Source organism: Crocuta crocuta, unplaced genomic scaffold (assembly GCF_008692635.1).
Source record: "Crocuta crocuta isolate KB4526 unplaced genomic scaffold, BGI_CrCroc_1.0 scaffold290, whole genome shotgun sequence".
Taxonomy (NCBI): domain Eukaryota; kingdom Metazoa; phylum Chordata; class Mammalia; order Carnivora; family Hyaenidae; genus Crocuta; species Crocuta crocuta.
The window spans coordinates 2,996,131-3,009,179 of NW_027527429.1; the positions used below are offsets into that span (position 1 = coordinate 2,996,131).

Here is a 13,049-nt window from a genome sequence, read left to right on the forward strand (position 1 = left end):
ACCCAGCTTGTTCACCGCCCCCCCCCCGTTACTATGGTTACAGCGGGAGAGCAGGACCAGGAGCCCCCGGGGCTGGGAGACGCGACCAAACTGTCTTCATTTTGCCCCCCGCACCCTGGGTCTCTGAAGCGAGATGAAGCAGGAGCCGGTCGGAAGCTTTCCTACTTCTCATGAGTTACAGAGGCCGCGTGAAAACTGGTTTATCCATCTTGGACTGATGCCCAGACGTGGGGAGCTGGCGGGGGTGGGGGTGAGGGTACAGGAGAATCTGCCAGGTGAAAAGTGAGGACACCCCCCCCCCCTCAAATTTGGCTTTTACGTGCCTCCTGTTTGCACGTGCCTCTGCGGCCGCTCTGCCCCTTCCTGGGGCAGGAGTCTCAGTGGCACCCGGGGCATCGCCCCCAAGGGAGACCCTGCACCTCGAGTGTGTCTCAGGGTGAGCAGGCGGAGGCTGGCCCTGCTGCCACTCCTTTCTTTGCTGGGCGTCCAGCAACGGGCAGCTTGTTCAGTTTCCTGCGCGGTGAGAGCTCCTTGCCGTAAGCCCACTGTGAGGTCACAGCAGCGAGAAAACCTGGGGCTCGCTTGTGCCCCAAACCTCGGGGCTTCGGAAGCTGACAAGAGATGGTGCCTCTCCTCTCACGTCTCCAATCCTCCTTCCTGTAGCTCAGATGTTCCTAAATTTGACCTCCAGGGAGCCAACTGCAGGCGCACGTGTGAGCACAGACCGCGGCTCTGACTCAGGCTGGACGGGTGACCAGGGGTTCGGCAGGTGCCCCTGCAGGCTCACACCACAGACCCCCCGAGGGGGAAGCCCAACGGAGCTGGGTGTGAACAGCCCACCGAGCAGCCGTGCACGGGGGAGCGCAAGGGCGCAGTGGCTAAGCCCTGGTGGGGGCGCCTTCATAAAGGCCGTGAACTCTTGTAAAGATGATGGATCCCTGCCTTGTGCCCACCCTGGGCCCACAGGGGGGCTGGAGGCCCAAGGCCTCACCATCCCGTCCCCCGCCCACAAGGCTCACTAACGGCCACCTTCTCTCCTCCAGACCCTCACACCTTCCCCTTTCCCTTTGAGGGCAGGACACCTAAAGCAGACAGTAAAATAACGCAGCAAATATAAGAGGGAGCCAGACAACCAAGAGGCTGCAATGGAATCCTACAGAATACTCCATCGATCCGAAAGAGGGAAGTTTCTGAAACCCGCTCTCAGCTCAGCCAAGCTCAAGGGTCTCCTGCTCAACAGACCCAAGTTCGACCACATCTGGTCTCCCCCACCAGGCTCACCCTTGGGTCCTCAGCAAGAACGTTCTATTTGCATCTTGCTGGTCTCCTTGCTATCTTGAGAGGAGGAGAGAAAACAAGAGCAAAGAGGCCACATCCTCAGGCCAGTGGGATGGATCCAAGAGCAGACTGGCCTCACTCCCCGTCTGTTAAATAAGCCCCTTTGGGTGGGGGTGGGGGCCTTCGGATGCCAGGCCTCCCCCTGGGACTCTCCTTTCCACTTGGCTGCAGCCGGCCGTGCCCCAAGGGCCAGTGTGAGCCTGTGTGTCTCACGGGAACCTTCCAGGCAATCTCCGCCCCCACGGGCCCTTCTCCTTGACGTGGCCAGGCACACACTCTCCCGCCGTGTGCCACACCAGCTGCCGTTCGCTGGTATGTGTGTTTGGTATGTGTACAAATGGACGCCTAGAATTATCACGTTTTCAGATATCCTGGGGTCCCGGGTGGTCTTCGGTCAGGATGCTTCTCCCTCCCCCTCCGTGGCAGAAAGCCCCACGGAGCCCTGGGCTGATGTTCTGAGCTATGATGAGTGAGCATTTCAAGTGCGGTTCTATAAAAGTCTTCCTGACAACTTCAAATCACTAAAGAAAAGCTGACTCTATAGCAGCTGGTTTTTAGGGCGATCGACTGATTAAGTCCTGCCGGACCGGACGCCTTCATTCCCTAGGATCAGTTAGTTTGCAGAACAAATATTAATGAAAGTAAGGAGGGTAATTTAACTATTGGTTGAATGCGAAGCCCAGTTTAACAGACTGTCGAGGTACCGCTGAAGTCTGCTATTTTTTTCCTCTGCAGTTTATATAGAATCTTTTCTGGCCACTCACCAGCAACAGATAAATATCCTATGTATACACGAAACACCAGGAATCCTCTGTTCACCTATACCTGTGCCCGTAAAAGACGGACCCTGCAGTTTTTAGTATTTCCTGTGATAAAGAGAAGAAAGAATATACACCAGACCAAAAACTGCTGGTTTTCTGGGGTCCTTCACACAGTTTCGTTCTGGATACCGTTCACACAAAAATTATCTTTGTAATTTTGTAATTTGCAAAACATCAAATAAGAAAAAACCCCCTAGAACCACAGCTAGCTCTTCAGTTTAAAAATAGTTTTAAAAAAGCCTCTGCTCGGAATACATAATGAACTCAGAACGTGGAAATTTAGGATGTGTCGGAAGTAGAGACCAAGCAAGGAAAAAATCAAGCCAGTCTCCGCTTAACTGTTGTGTCCAACCCTGTGTAGATGTCAGGGCAGGTGCCACTTTGTCTGTTTCTGAACGACAAAGGAGACGGTGTTTGCCTGCCTTCCTGAAAGAGAGGTACCAGGACCCCTGGAAAGCGCCACCGCAGTCCCCGTGGCTGCCACTAGATGGCAGGCTGTATGGAGCTGAGTGGGGCGGGGCCCCAGACCCTCAGAGCCTGCCCTCCCTCCATCCGGCAAGCCTCACCTTCCCCTAAACAAAGGGACAGATAAGTCACCCAGGCCGTGTGTTTGATTTCAACATAAAGCACCGCACTTTACCTCTGGAAATAAGATATAAAGAGACGGAAGTGAGAAACGCTGTGAACACCACCCCAGCTGCTGCAGGACACGGGGGCCCACACCAGCTCGGGGCCTCCCTGGACCAGGGCAGCGGCGCTGCGTGTCCGGGAGGCCAGCACTTTGCTGCTCCCCTGTCCCGAGCGATTCTAAACATCCCAGGTTGGCGTGAAATGTTCGCAGCAACAGATTGAGGAAACGTGCCTGCCAGCATTTTATGATCACAGCCGAGTGTACACGAAGACCTCTTCTAAAATCTACTAGGAAGAGTCACTTCTATTAAATTTCCGTTGAATTAAAAATTTTTTACATGTTTTATTTATTTCTGAAAGAGAGAGCATGAGCAGGGGAGGGTCAGAGAGAGGGAGACACAGAATCTGAAACAGGCTCCAGGCTCTGAGCCGTCAGCACAGAGCCCGACGCAGGACTCGAACCCACGAACAGTGAGATCATGACCTGAGCCGAAGTCGGACGCTTAACCGACTGAGCCCCCCAGGCGCCCCTCTGTTGAATTTTAAATCATGGCAACCCTTCCTTTCACAAACAAGGGCTCAAAGTAGCATGTTAAATATTTTATTAGGTCCCGCCTTCTGGCACCGTGGCCATACGAGCAGGTGGGTAAGGCTCGCTTAAATGTAATGTCTGCTGAGGTTTAAAGTTCCAGGCCTTCCCTGTCACGACCTGGCCTGCCCCGCTTCCTGGGGATGGAACACATCGTGAGGGCACGGACGGGCCTTATCAGAGCGGCCAGGCGCAATGGAACTTTCCCCGTGGTGTCCCCAGACCCCAGCCGGGCAACCCCAGACCCCAGATGGGAAATATGACCACAGAAGCAATGTCAGCACATGGTCCCTCTTGACAGACGTGAGCCCTGCTCAGAAAACACCCATTTTCAGGGCAATTTTCCTTCAAATAGCAGTGAAGTCTTCCATCAGCCTGGAAATGTTTGCTTTTAGTGCAGTAATAACGACGTTCTCCTGAATGACTTATCCTTGAACTCCTGTATTCATAACGCATGACCTGTTTTTCCACCTGGGCCCCACCCCTGCCTCTTCATACAACACAAAACATGAGTCATTACAGCCTTTTGTTTCTCTGGCTCAAACCGGCAGGAAGCTCCTCACTCATGTTTTTTCCACACACACAGGGGCCGGGGGTGGGGGGGGGACGTGAATCGGGGCTCCGCTCAGGACGTTTCTGATGGGTGCTTTAGGACCCGGGCAGCTTCCCCGGGCTCCTGGCAGGAATCGGGGGCCCCGACGGCACAGACGTGTGGGCTCCGCCGGGTGAGGCTCGCTGTCTGCGTGCGCCCCGGGCCAGGGCTCTCCAGGCTCCTGCCTCCAACTCTAAAAGGGCCCTGACGCTGCCCCCGGGAGTTTTACGTTGTATGTGTGCCGTTCGCTGCCCGCCTGTCTCCTCCAGTCTACACATCCGTGAGGGCTGGAATAGGTGTGTCTGCTCACCACTGTAGCCCTGTGCCTAGAACATTCTAGGTACTCGATCAACACAATTTCCTTGAGGGAAAGACCCCAGACTTGCTGGAGAACATACAGCTTATCTACAGAATGGGGAACATGAGAATAAGGTCAAATACAGATGTCCCGAGATGGGGCGGACATCCTCTCTGCCGAGAGCACCGAGAGGTGCGGGAGGTCTTTGGATTCTGAGGCACCTTTGTTTTCTTAAAAGGGGACAAGTGATCACTTCCTCCATTCTGGTCACTTTTGCTCTTTAAGAGTGCCCCCTCCCCCGTCCCCCGGGGCACCAGCCTTTCTTCCACACCCAGCCTTCTAGAACTGTCCCTTCCCCCACTCCCCGTCCTATCTGCTTCCCAGAGAGACTCCTGTCCCCTGTCCTCCCTCACACTCCCCTGGCTCCACATTCCTGATGAGTCACCAGGCCACGGATCATTCCCCAGGGGCCACGGCCTGGAACCGCAGAGGAAGAAAGGGGCCGGTCCCTGGTTCCTTCCACGCCCGGACGGAGCGGCAGAGTGGCCCGGCCCACGGTCTGCGAGACGCCGACCTTCGCTCGTTGGACGTGCCAGCAGGTGCGACGGCCCGCTGAGCTTTGCGAATGAGCGCTTCACTCAGGGAAGGGAAAAGGTGGCTTGTGCGTCTGTAATGAACTGGGAAGTGAGCTCGGTCTCCCACACTGTGAGCTCTTCTGCCTGCCTGGCCTTCGGAGCTCGGGGAAGCCCCAGGGCAGCACAGTCCCGTCTCCCTGGCGTCAGCACAGAGAATGAAAATGAGGGAGCTTGAGGGTCAGAGGGGCCCTTGCAGCCTCGCTCCCTCGATGGCGCCTGGAGAGGCTCCCGAAGGCGGGGCTCCGAGTCTGGGCGCAGCTGGGGTACAGGGAGGCCATCCATCGCTGGTCACCAGGTCCCAGGGGCATGTTCAGTGCCTGCCTCTCTGGTCACGGTGACCCACTAAGCCCGTTCCACGCGGGTAACTTTTTCACAAACGTAGGAAGGCTATGGCACAGAAATCTGTGTCGGGTCCCAGTCTCCTCAGTGGAAGGGACTAGACAGAGCCCCGTTATTCTATGACTTCATCATGATGCACAAGAAGTCAAATAATCGTGGAATTTACAGGCCCACACATCCCAGAGGCCACCCAGGGGCGTGCGGAGGGAGCCAGGGACCCTTCACGAGCCAGGCCACGGCCACCTTCTGCCAACTGCAAATACTAGTGTTAGTTTCCAAAAGATGAGCGAGCGTAAGAGGGTATGTGCGACTCTCCGCTGTTTGTCATGGACACGTTTATTCCCAAGGTTCGAAGGCTGCACGTGGCCAAGCCTGTATACGCTGCGCTGCCACAGGCCACGACGGACCCCATGGAGAGTGGATGTGAGGGCGGCACACTGTGACCTCGGTGAGCAGGGGTCTAGTTCACAGGAAGTGCTCACCGGGCACTTATGGACTTTCCACGAAAAGCAACTTGCCCGATTTCAAAGACGGAAGCTACATGATCTTGAACGTGACCTTCCTGTCCCAGCACCCGGGCCCCGCCCCCTCCTGGCGCTCCTGCACAGTCCTTCAGGCCGCGGCTTCTCCTGTCCTCAGGCCCGGTCTCCAGGGTGGGGGTGCTCACGGGGCTGTGAGGGTGTTTGGCGGACGCCTGAAGCGTGTGCAGAGGAGGTACGGGGGCCTGTGTTTACACGGAGCGGGGTGTCTTCACTTCCACAAGGCAGCAGGCCCTCCTGCTAGAACCCTCGTCCCCTCGGTCTGTCTCGTTTCCTCCTGTTCGATGTGGACCTTGTGGAGAGGAGCCCTTCTCTGCCACCGGGAAAACGCCTGTGCGGGATGAACGGCTCTGGCCTTGGCCTTGGGGTCAGGGACAGTGGAGCGCAGACTCCATCACGCGCTCAGCAGCAGGGATGGTTTTACCTGCTTCCCCAGAAGAAGCAGAGATCTCTATGTATCTGTATGAAACCTCAAGGCTCTAAAAGGCTGTATCTCATTTAAGAAACAAACAGAGCAGCGCCCAACGGGCACATCTGTGCAAGCGGGAGACTCCGGCTCCATGGTCTCTTCCTGCGTTTGCACGAGCACTTCCTAAACTTTAGGCATCAACCCGCCTGATCATGGTGTTGTGTAAGAACCACACTGAAGCTTCTCCCTAAATGGAAGCAGAGCAAGGGATCCGCTTTGCCCGTTTTGCTTTCTTGCAGCCACGGTTTATCACGGGGGGCACCACTGTCCTTTGATGTGGCGATCCTTGGCCGTGCGGGGCGGGCACGCGTGCCATCCAGGCCCAGCTCCGGCCACAAGACACTGCCTGCCCAGGTGCCAGGTGGCCTCTGGGCAACTGTCCCGCTCAGGCTTACTCTAAACAGAATGCACGGTGGCCTCGTACAAAGTGTCTGAATTTGTAAAGACCCTGGGAAAAATACGTAACAAGGGCACTGAGAGGCTGGGGACCAGTCAGTGAGGAACAGGAGGGCAGCTCTGTAGTTTTTTTTTTTTCTTTTTAAGCATTTTAAAAAATGTTTATTTATTTTTTGAGAGAGGGAGAGAAAGACAGAGTGTGAGCTGGCGAAGGGCAGAGAGAGAGGGAGACGCAGAATTCTCTGTTAGTGCAGAGCTGTCAGCACAGAGCCTGACGCGGGGCTTGAGCTTGCGACCTGCAAGACCATGACCTGAGCCAAAGTCAGACGCTCAACCGACTGAGCCCCCCAGGTGGCCCCGCAGTGTTTCAATACTGAACACTGGAGAGTCAATGAGGGGGTGGGGCCCAGGGCAGAAATAGGAACACCATGGCCCTTCGAGGAGCTACTTGATTTTAAAAGACCGTCTGGGTCCACGAACAGACGACGTTACAAACAAAATGTTGAAAGCCAATCCTTCCATCTTTTCACTCATAAAGCCACAACACCTCGGTGCACCTGGCTGCATTTCCCCCACTGGGCAAAGCTTCCCTCCTTCCCTGGAGGACCCCCAGCACCGGGCACCGTTAGCTCCTTGGTAGCCGCTAACTCGAGCCATGTGGCAACACGATGCTGATATCACATAACTATATTCTAAATCTGGGAGCATTTTCCCCAACTATGTTTTTGCTTAGACCTGAAATAAACCCGGGGAGAGCCCTCCTACTTTACGCCGGGTTTAGGTTTTCTGGGGGTGGAGGGCTCCTCTGCAGAACAGAGAGGCAGAGAGCGGAGGGGCGGAGGAGGAAGGGACGGCGCGGGGCGCACACTCACCACTGGGCTGGCCCGCGCCGAGCTGGCTCTGGAGGAGGCTCGGGAGCTGGAGTTGAGCTGGCCGCCGCGCTCCGAAGGCTGCCCGCACAGCCCGCCGCCGAACGCAGGACAGAAACAAAGGGACAGGGTCAGCAGAGGCATAGCGACGGCGGAGACCCCCACCAGCGCCCCCCGTTAGTAGAGGTCAGCCACGTGCAGAGCGGAAAAGACAGGGGTGAGCACGGACAGCAGGCTCCCCGCGGGAAGGAAGGCTGCATCTCCAAGCTTCAAATAAATGCCCGACGGGGACAGAAGATAAAATTAGTCATAATATCAAATGGACACAGAATTCCTGGGCATCGAGAAGAAAGTAACACAAAGCGTCCGTTCAGGTCGGGGGTGGAGTCGCGCCTGCTTTACGCACCGAAAGCCACCTCGTCCGCGTGGACAGGACCGAGTGAGAACATTAGTCCGTCCGTCCTTCCGCTCCAGACGGAAAGTAGAGAGCGGGGCAGGGTGCTTGGCATTTTTTTTTTTTTTTTAGCAGCAGAAGTTTGCCTTCTCTCTCTTCCCAAGTGAAAACAAAGTTAAGATTCAGGGTTGATACCGAATCGGGTATGGCTTCTTCAGATGCCAGATTGCCTGGTCTGGTTGCCTGAATGGAGGGGTCAGTCCGTCTGTCTGTCTGCACTTTCTCTCTTCGGGTAAAGGAAAACACCGCAACTAACGGATCTGGAAGCTTCCCCCTCTTAACTTTGATTTGTATTCACATTTGTTCCAGTCCTACATACGCGTCCTGTGTTTTTGTTTTTTCAAGTCTTACTTTCCTCTTGAGCGAGGGGGGCGGGGAGACGGGGAGGGGAGGTGGGATTCGAACACGCACACAACGGAGGACCAGGCATCCAGCGGACCGTGGCGTGGCCTGAGGGGCGTCGTCCCAGAGGCCGCACAGCCCGGCGGTGGGCCCCTCCACCCAGCCCCCCGGACGCCGTGCATGCCCGGAGCTGCCTGTCGTCGGCCCAGCCCCCACGGCCCCACTGGGACCTGCAGCCCTGGCCTCTATTGCACATCCTAGCAGGCACGGGACCTCAGAGGTCTCGCGATTCTCATCTTAAGCACCACCTTGCAGCTTGCACATCTTTCCACCAGAGCGTAATCCCCTGAAGGCAGGGTCTTTGTTCCTTGCTGAGTCCCCGCAGGGACCAGATGAGGCCAGGCACAGTGTACACTCAGGAAATACTTGTTGAATGAACAAAATCAACTACAGGCTGTAAGCAGCCAGACCCACCCTACCTACTCATCATCCTTCCCCTTTCTTTATCCAATTAATGTTTATTGTATACTCACACTTACATGCAGGACATTGTGTCAGGTGCACAGAAAATACAGCCATACCTACACCATATGCAAGAATCACTACCGCATTTGACATTCACGGGAAACTTACCATGATTGCTAGTCTCACCTTTTGCTTTATTATTCAGCATCAAAGGAAACATGTAAGGTCAGTGCTTTAAGGCAGAAAAATTTTGCCTTTGGGTTCACAGACACAAGACAGAGGAAACCCGTCCCAGAGACGAGTCCCACTGCGTTCTATGTCCTTCGCGTCCTGGCTCACCAGGCAGAGATACAACAGGCTGCTGCGGACAGGGCTCTCCGCTGGTTCTCCCAACCCCCAGTCCAAACCTGCTCTCACGTCGACTGACCTGGTCTTGCAGGGCAGAGTCAGCTTCAGGTCTGTATCGCCCTGGTCCACGTGCCCCCGTGGGAGTGGCTGGCGTCTGGGAGCCAGCGTGGCTGATGTAAATTATAAAGGTCCTGCCAGGCTCCATCTCTTACTGGCCGTGGGACCCTGGAAAAGCTAGTCGGCCTGTGACCGGGACGTGGAATCGTAAGGACACCGGCCACACGGAGGTGCCAAGGATTGTGCAGGTCGGTCTCTTCCCCGATTTCACTTTCTGCTGCGAGCAACTCGCACGCTCCTGGCTCAGAGGGCACCGGCGGTGATGACTGCCCCCCAGCGTGTCAGAATAACTCCGGCCATGAGTCCTTCCTACACCACACACACGCAGCTTAATAATGGTGAGGAAGGTATAAAATAGAAAGGTTTTCAAGCAAAACAGTGATACTTAAGGAGAGCCAGTCATTTAATGGTTAAACTGTAATTAAGTCACTTAATTGTGAACATGTACTGCAGTGGGGCTACCTTCCTGGGGAAGCTGGACGGAAGCTGGACGCTCTGGAGGTGGGGGTGCGTGCTCCCGAGCGGGGTCAGGACCGCCCTGTGCAGGGGAGGGGTCAGCCTGGACTCGGGTCGAAGCACAGGCTCCTCCCCAGCTCCATCCTGCCCTGCAGGGCGGGATGGGACCCCTGAGCTGCAGCCTCTCACAATGTGGGCATATTTGCCAGTGACCACAAGTGCAAGCTGGACCGGAGCCTGAGGAAGCTCCCTCCCCAGCCACAGTCCTGAATGTGGGAAACCTGTTTCCACCCCGAGGGGAGGGCAGCGGCAGGGCTCAGGGAGCTGCAGAGAGGACGGAGCCCAGCAAACCTCCCTCCCACCCAGCCTTTGGCTACTTTGCTGCCAAAGTTCTCTTGTGAGGGATTTTAAACCCCAGGGTTCAATTTTTGTCCAATTTAATTCACCAAATGCGTGCTGGGCTCTTTCTGCGTGGGAGTGCAGTGCTAAGTGCAGAAAGACTTTGTTTTTATTCTCTTTGACTTCTGGACATGTGGCTGTTATTTCAGACGTTTCTGCTGTCGGGACAAGAAGACCTCTCACTTCTTAGGGGCAGCTGGTCTGAACGTCCACCTGCAGAAGCCGAATGGAGGCAGAGTCTATGGGACACGCATCCCGCCCGATCTGGAGGCAGAGTCTATGGGACACGCATCCCGCCCGATCGAGAGTTCTACTTCAGTCAGGGGACAGCTACCCAGTGCTTGGGAAAAGTCTCATTCTCTTGAGGAATGAGTATGCTGTCTCTTTTCTGATAGAAGGAAATCATTTAGCTGCATTTTATCCGTCATCTGCAGGCCAGAGCTATCGCATCCATTAGGCATGATCTGTGAGCTTCTTAATGGCCTACAAAAATGTTTAAGAACTGAGAAAATGATTTAATATAGTGGGCTCCACCCCTTTAAAATGTTATGCAATAGGGGTACCTGGGGGGCTCAGTCAGTTGAACATCTGACTCTTGATTTCAGCTTGGGTAGTGATCTCATGGTTTGTGAGTTCAAGCCCTGCATCAGGCTCTGTGCTGACAGTGTGGAGCCTGCTTGGGGTTCCCATTCTCTCTCTCTCTCTCTCTCTCTCTCTCTCTCTCCCCCCCTCCACCCTTCTCCCGTTCTGCTTGCTCACTCTCTCCCATCTCTCTCTCTCAAAACAAATAAATTAAAAAAGAATAAAATGTTACGCAATACAAAATTAATAACTGGTTAATTACATGTTAACAAAAACTAATGCTATGTCAATTAATTATTGGATTTCGATATTCATAAGAATTACATTCTAAAGAAACCTGTAGGTTTGACTGGCTTTGCAAGAATTCCTGAATATTCATGAAATATAATAAACCATAGACTGGATTATTTAGCCACTTAAAGTAACGCCAAAAGCAACATTATAAAAGCACTTTCAAGTAGTGGTTAGCAAGCCATTACACGTGGGGCCTGGGTGCACTTTCACAGGACCCGGGGGGACCACGGCATCCACAGATTCAGTTCCCGCTCAGTTTCCTTCAGTTTCCGCTGCCCCTCAGGACGGGCCAACTGGTTTCCCCGATTCCGCGGACTGCCTCTGTTTTTCTACTTTGCTTCCCTCTTTCATTCATTCACTCATTTTTTTTTCATTCAACAAGTATCTCTTGTACAACTGACTTCTACATCCTTATGTGAGAGCCAACTCTGTCATTTCAAATCCTTTGAAGAGGTGGAAAGACAGCAAAACAAAAGGAAATTATGTACGTGGAACCTCCTGAGCCTTTAAATCTGTTCGTCTTCCTCAAGTATCCAGAGGTGAAAATAATTTGCTTGTGGAACTGCCCTCTTCCTCCTTTTATTATTTTAGGAGCACCTCACTCCTTCTTAGTACTGTCAGCGTGTTACAGGAAAAGAGCCAACGAAACTCAATTAAGGTGGGTCTCCTCCCTTGAACTCGATGTAAACTGATGTGCGAGGACACTAACCCGCCAACCAAAGGCTTCACGGTTCACATCACCCACGACCCACCCTTACTACAGCGGAAAATTGAGAGGGGACAGTGCTTCCTCTCTGTAACTCCGGTTAGTTATCTCCAGGGGTTGGGACAGTGCCCAGGGAGCCACTCAGGGGCATGCAGCACACGGGAGAAAATTCCGGAACCACAGAAAATGCCTTACAGCAAAGGAACCGCAGGCACTGCTCCGCCGTGCCCGGCCAGGACTGCTGTCATCGAACACAGATGCCTGCGACAAAAACAGACTGTCAGGTCAGGGAGCCCCTCCCCCTCCACCGGTGCCCAAAACACAGGACAAGGTGAGCTAAGGAAGACTGACCCGTGAGAAGAACAAGTTCTGAACAAATCATGATGGAAGACAAGCAGGGAAAGCCTTACATCACCTACAGCGGCGAGGGCTGCGCGGGACAGGGCCATGCAAAAGTCTAAGAGAGAAACCCGTTGCCGTTAACTGGCATGCAATGCAATCCGCAGTAGCTCCTTGAAATGCGTCACTCTGAGAAACGTTCCTTGCCAAGTAAAAACCTGTTAATCCACATTTAAGTGAGCAGGTAATTCGCGTATCCTGAGTTTTGTCATGGGACTCTCACGCTTGATGTTTAGGAACTTAGGCTAGTATGAAATGACTTCAGGATACAGCAGTATGATAGCGATAGTTCAATATTTTGTGATTCTTTAAAAACTGCTAACTAGAAAACAGTCCTTGATTAACCTGGAAATCACACGTAATTCAGCGCTGATGGCGAAGAGGGGTTTTCGGTGCCGCGCGAGGCCACACCAAACCCTGCCCGGCTGAAGGGAGCTCGGATTTCTGCTGTTTCCCCTTAGGGGTGAATCTGGACGGAAATTCAGAAACTTATTACCAAGTACAGTGTAACTGCTTTGCTTAGTGTAGATTTCCTGCAAGGTGTATCTTGTATTTAAAACTGGAAATTTCCAAAGTCATCGAGCGCAATGGGTTAACACCTGTTCAGGTCACCAAAGCCATAAAAAGCCACCCTTCTTTCTGCCCGCGGAGTACGTAAATGAGGTCTTTGCCCCATTCCTGGCTAAAAATCCTGTGCGAGCACGTGGCCTCCTGGGGCCCGGGGGTGGTGTGACGGCTGCTGTCGGCTGCGGGGAGAGAGAACACCTGGACCCGCCCAGAGGGGACTGACGGGCACGGCTGGCACTTACAGGCTCCTCGTAAAGGTAATTCTCAGGCCCTGAGGCTGCAGACACCAGCGCCCGGGCTCCCAGGGCAGGTGTGGCTTGAGGCCCAGTGCGCCTGCGCTGAGGGGGCCGGTGGGGCCGGGACAAGTTGGGGGATGGAGGCGGAGGCAGGTGAGGGTCAGGGGAC

At 54.3% G+C, this 13,049-nt stretch overlaps 1 protein-coding gene across 1 annotated transcript in view; it reads right to left on the bottom strand.

Moving 5' to 3' along the window:
- The window catches only part of LOC144226885 (leucine-rich repeat flightless-interacting protein 1-like), a 95,907-nt gene that overhangs the window by 17,521 nt on the left and 65,337 nt on the right, over positions 1-13,049 (bottom strand). Inside the window, exons 17-18 of the mRNA XM_077758390.1 lie at positions 11,874-11,939; positions 7,519-7,596 (exon numbers count right to left, since the gene is read on the bottom strand). Of these exons, the coding sequence (XP_077614516.1) occupies positions 7,519-7,596; positions 11,874-11,939 (144 nt within the window). The remainder of the gene's footprint in view (positions 1-7,518; positions 7,597-11,873; positions 11,940-13,049) is intronic.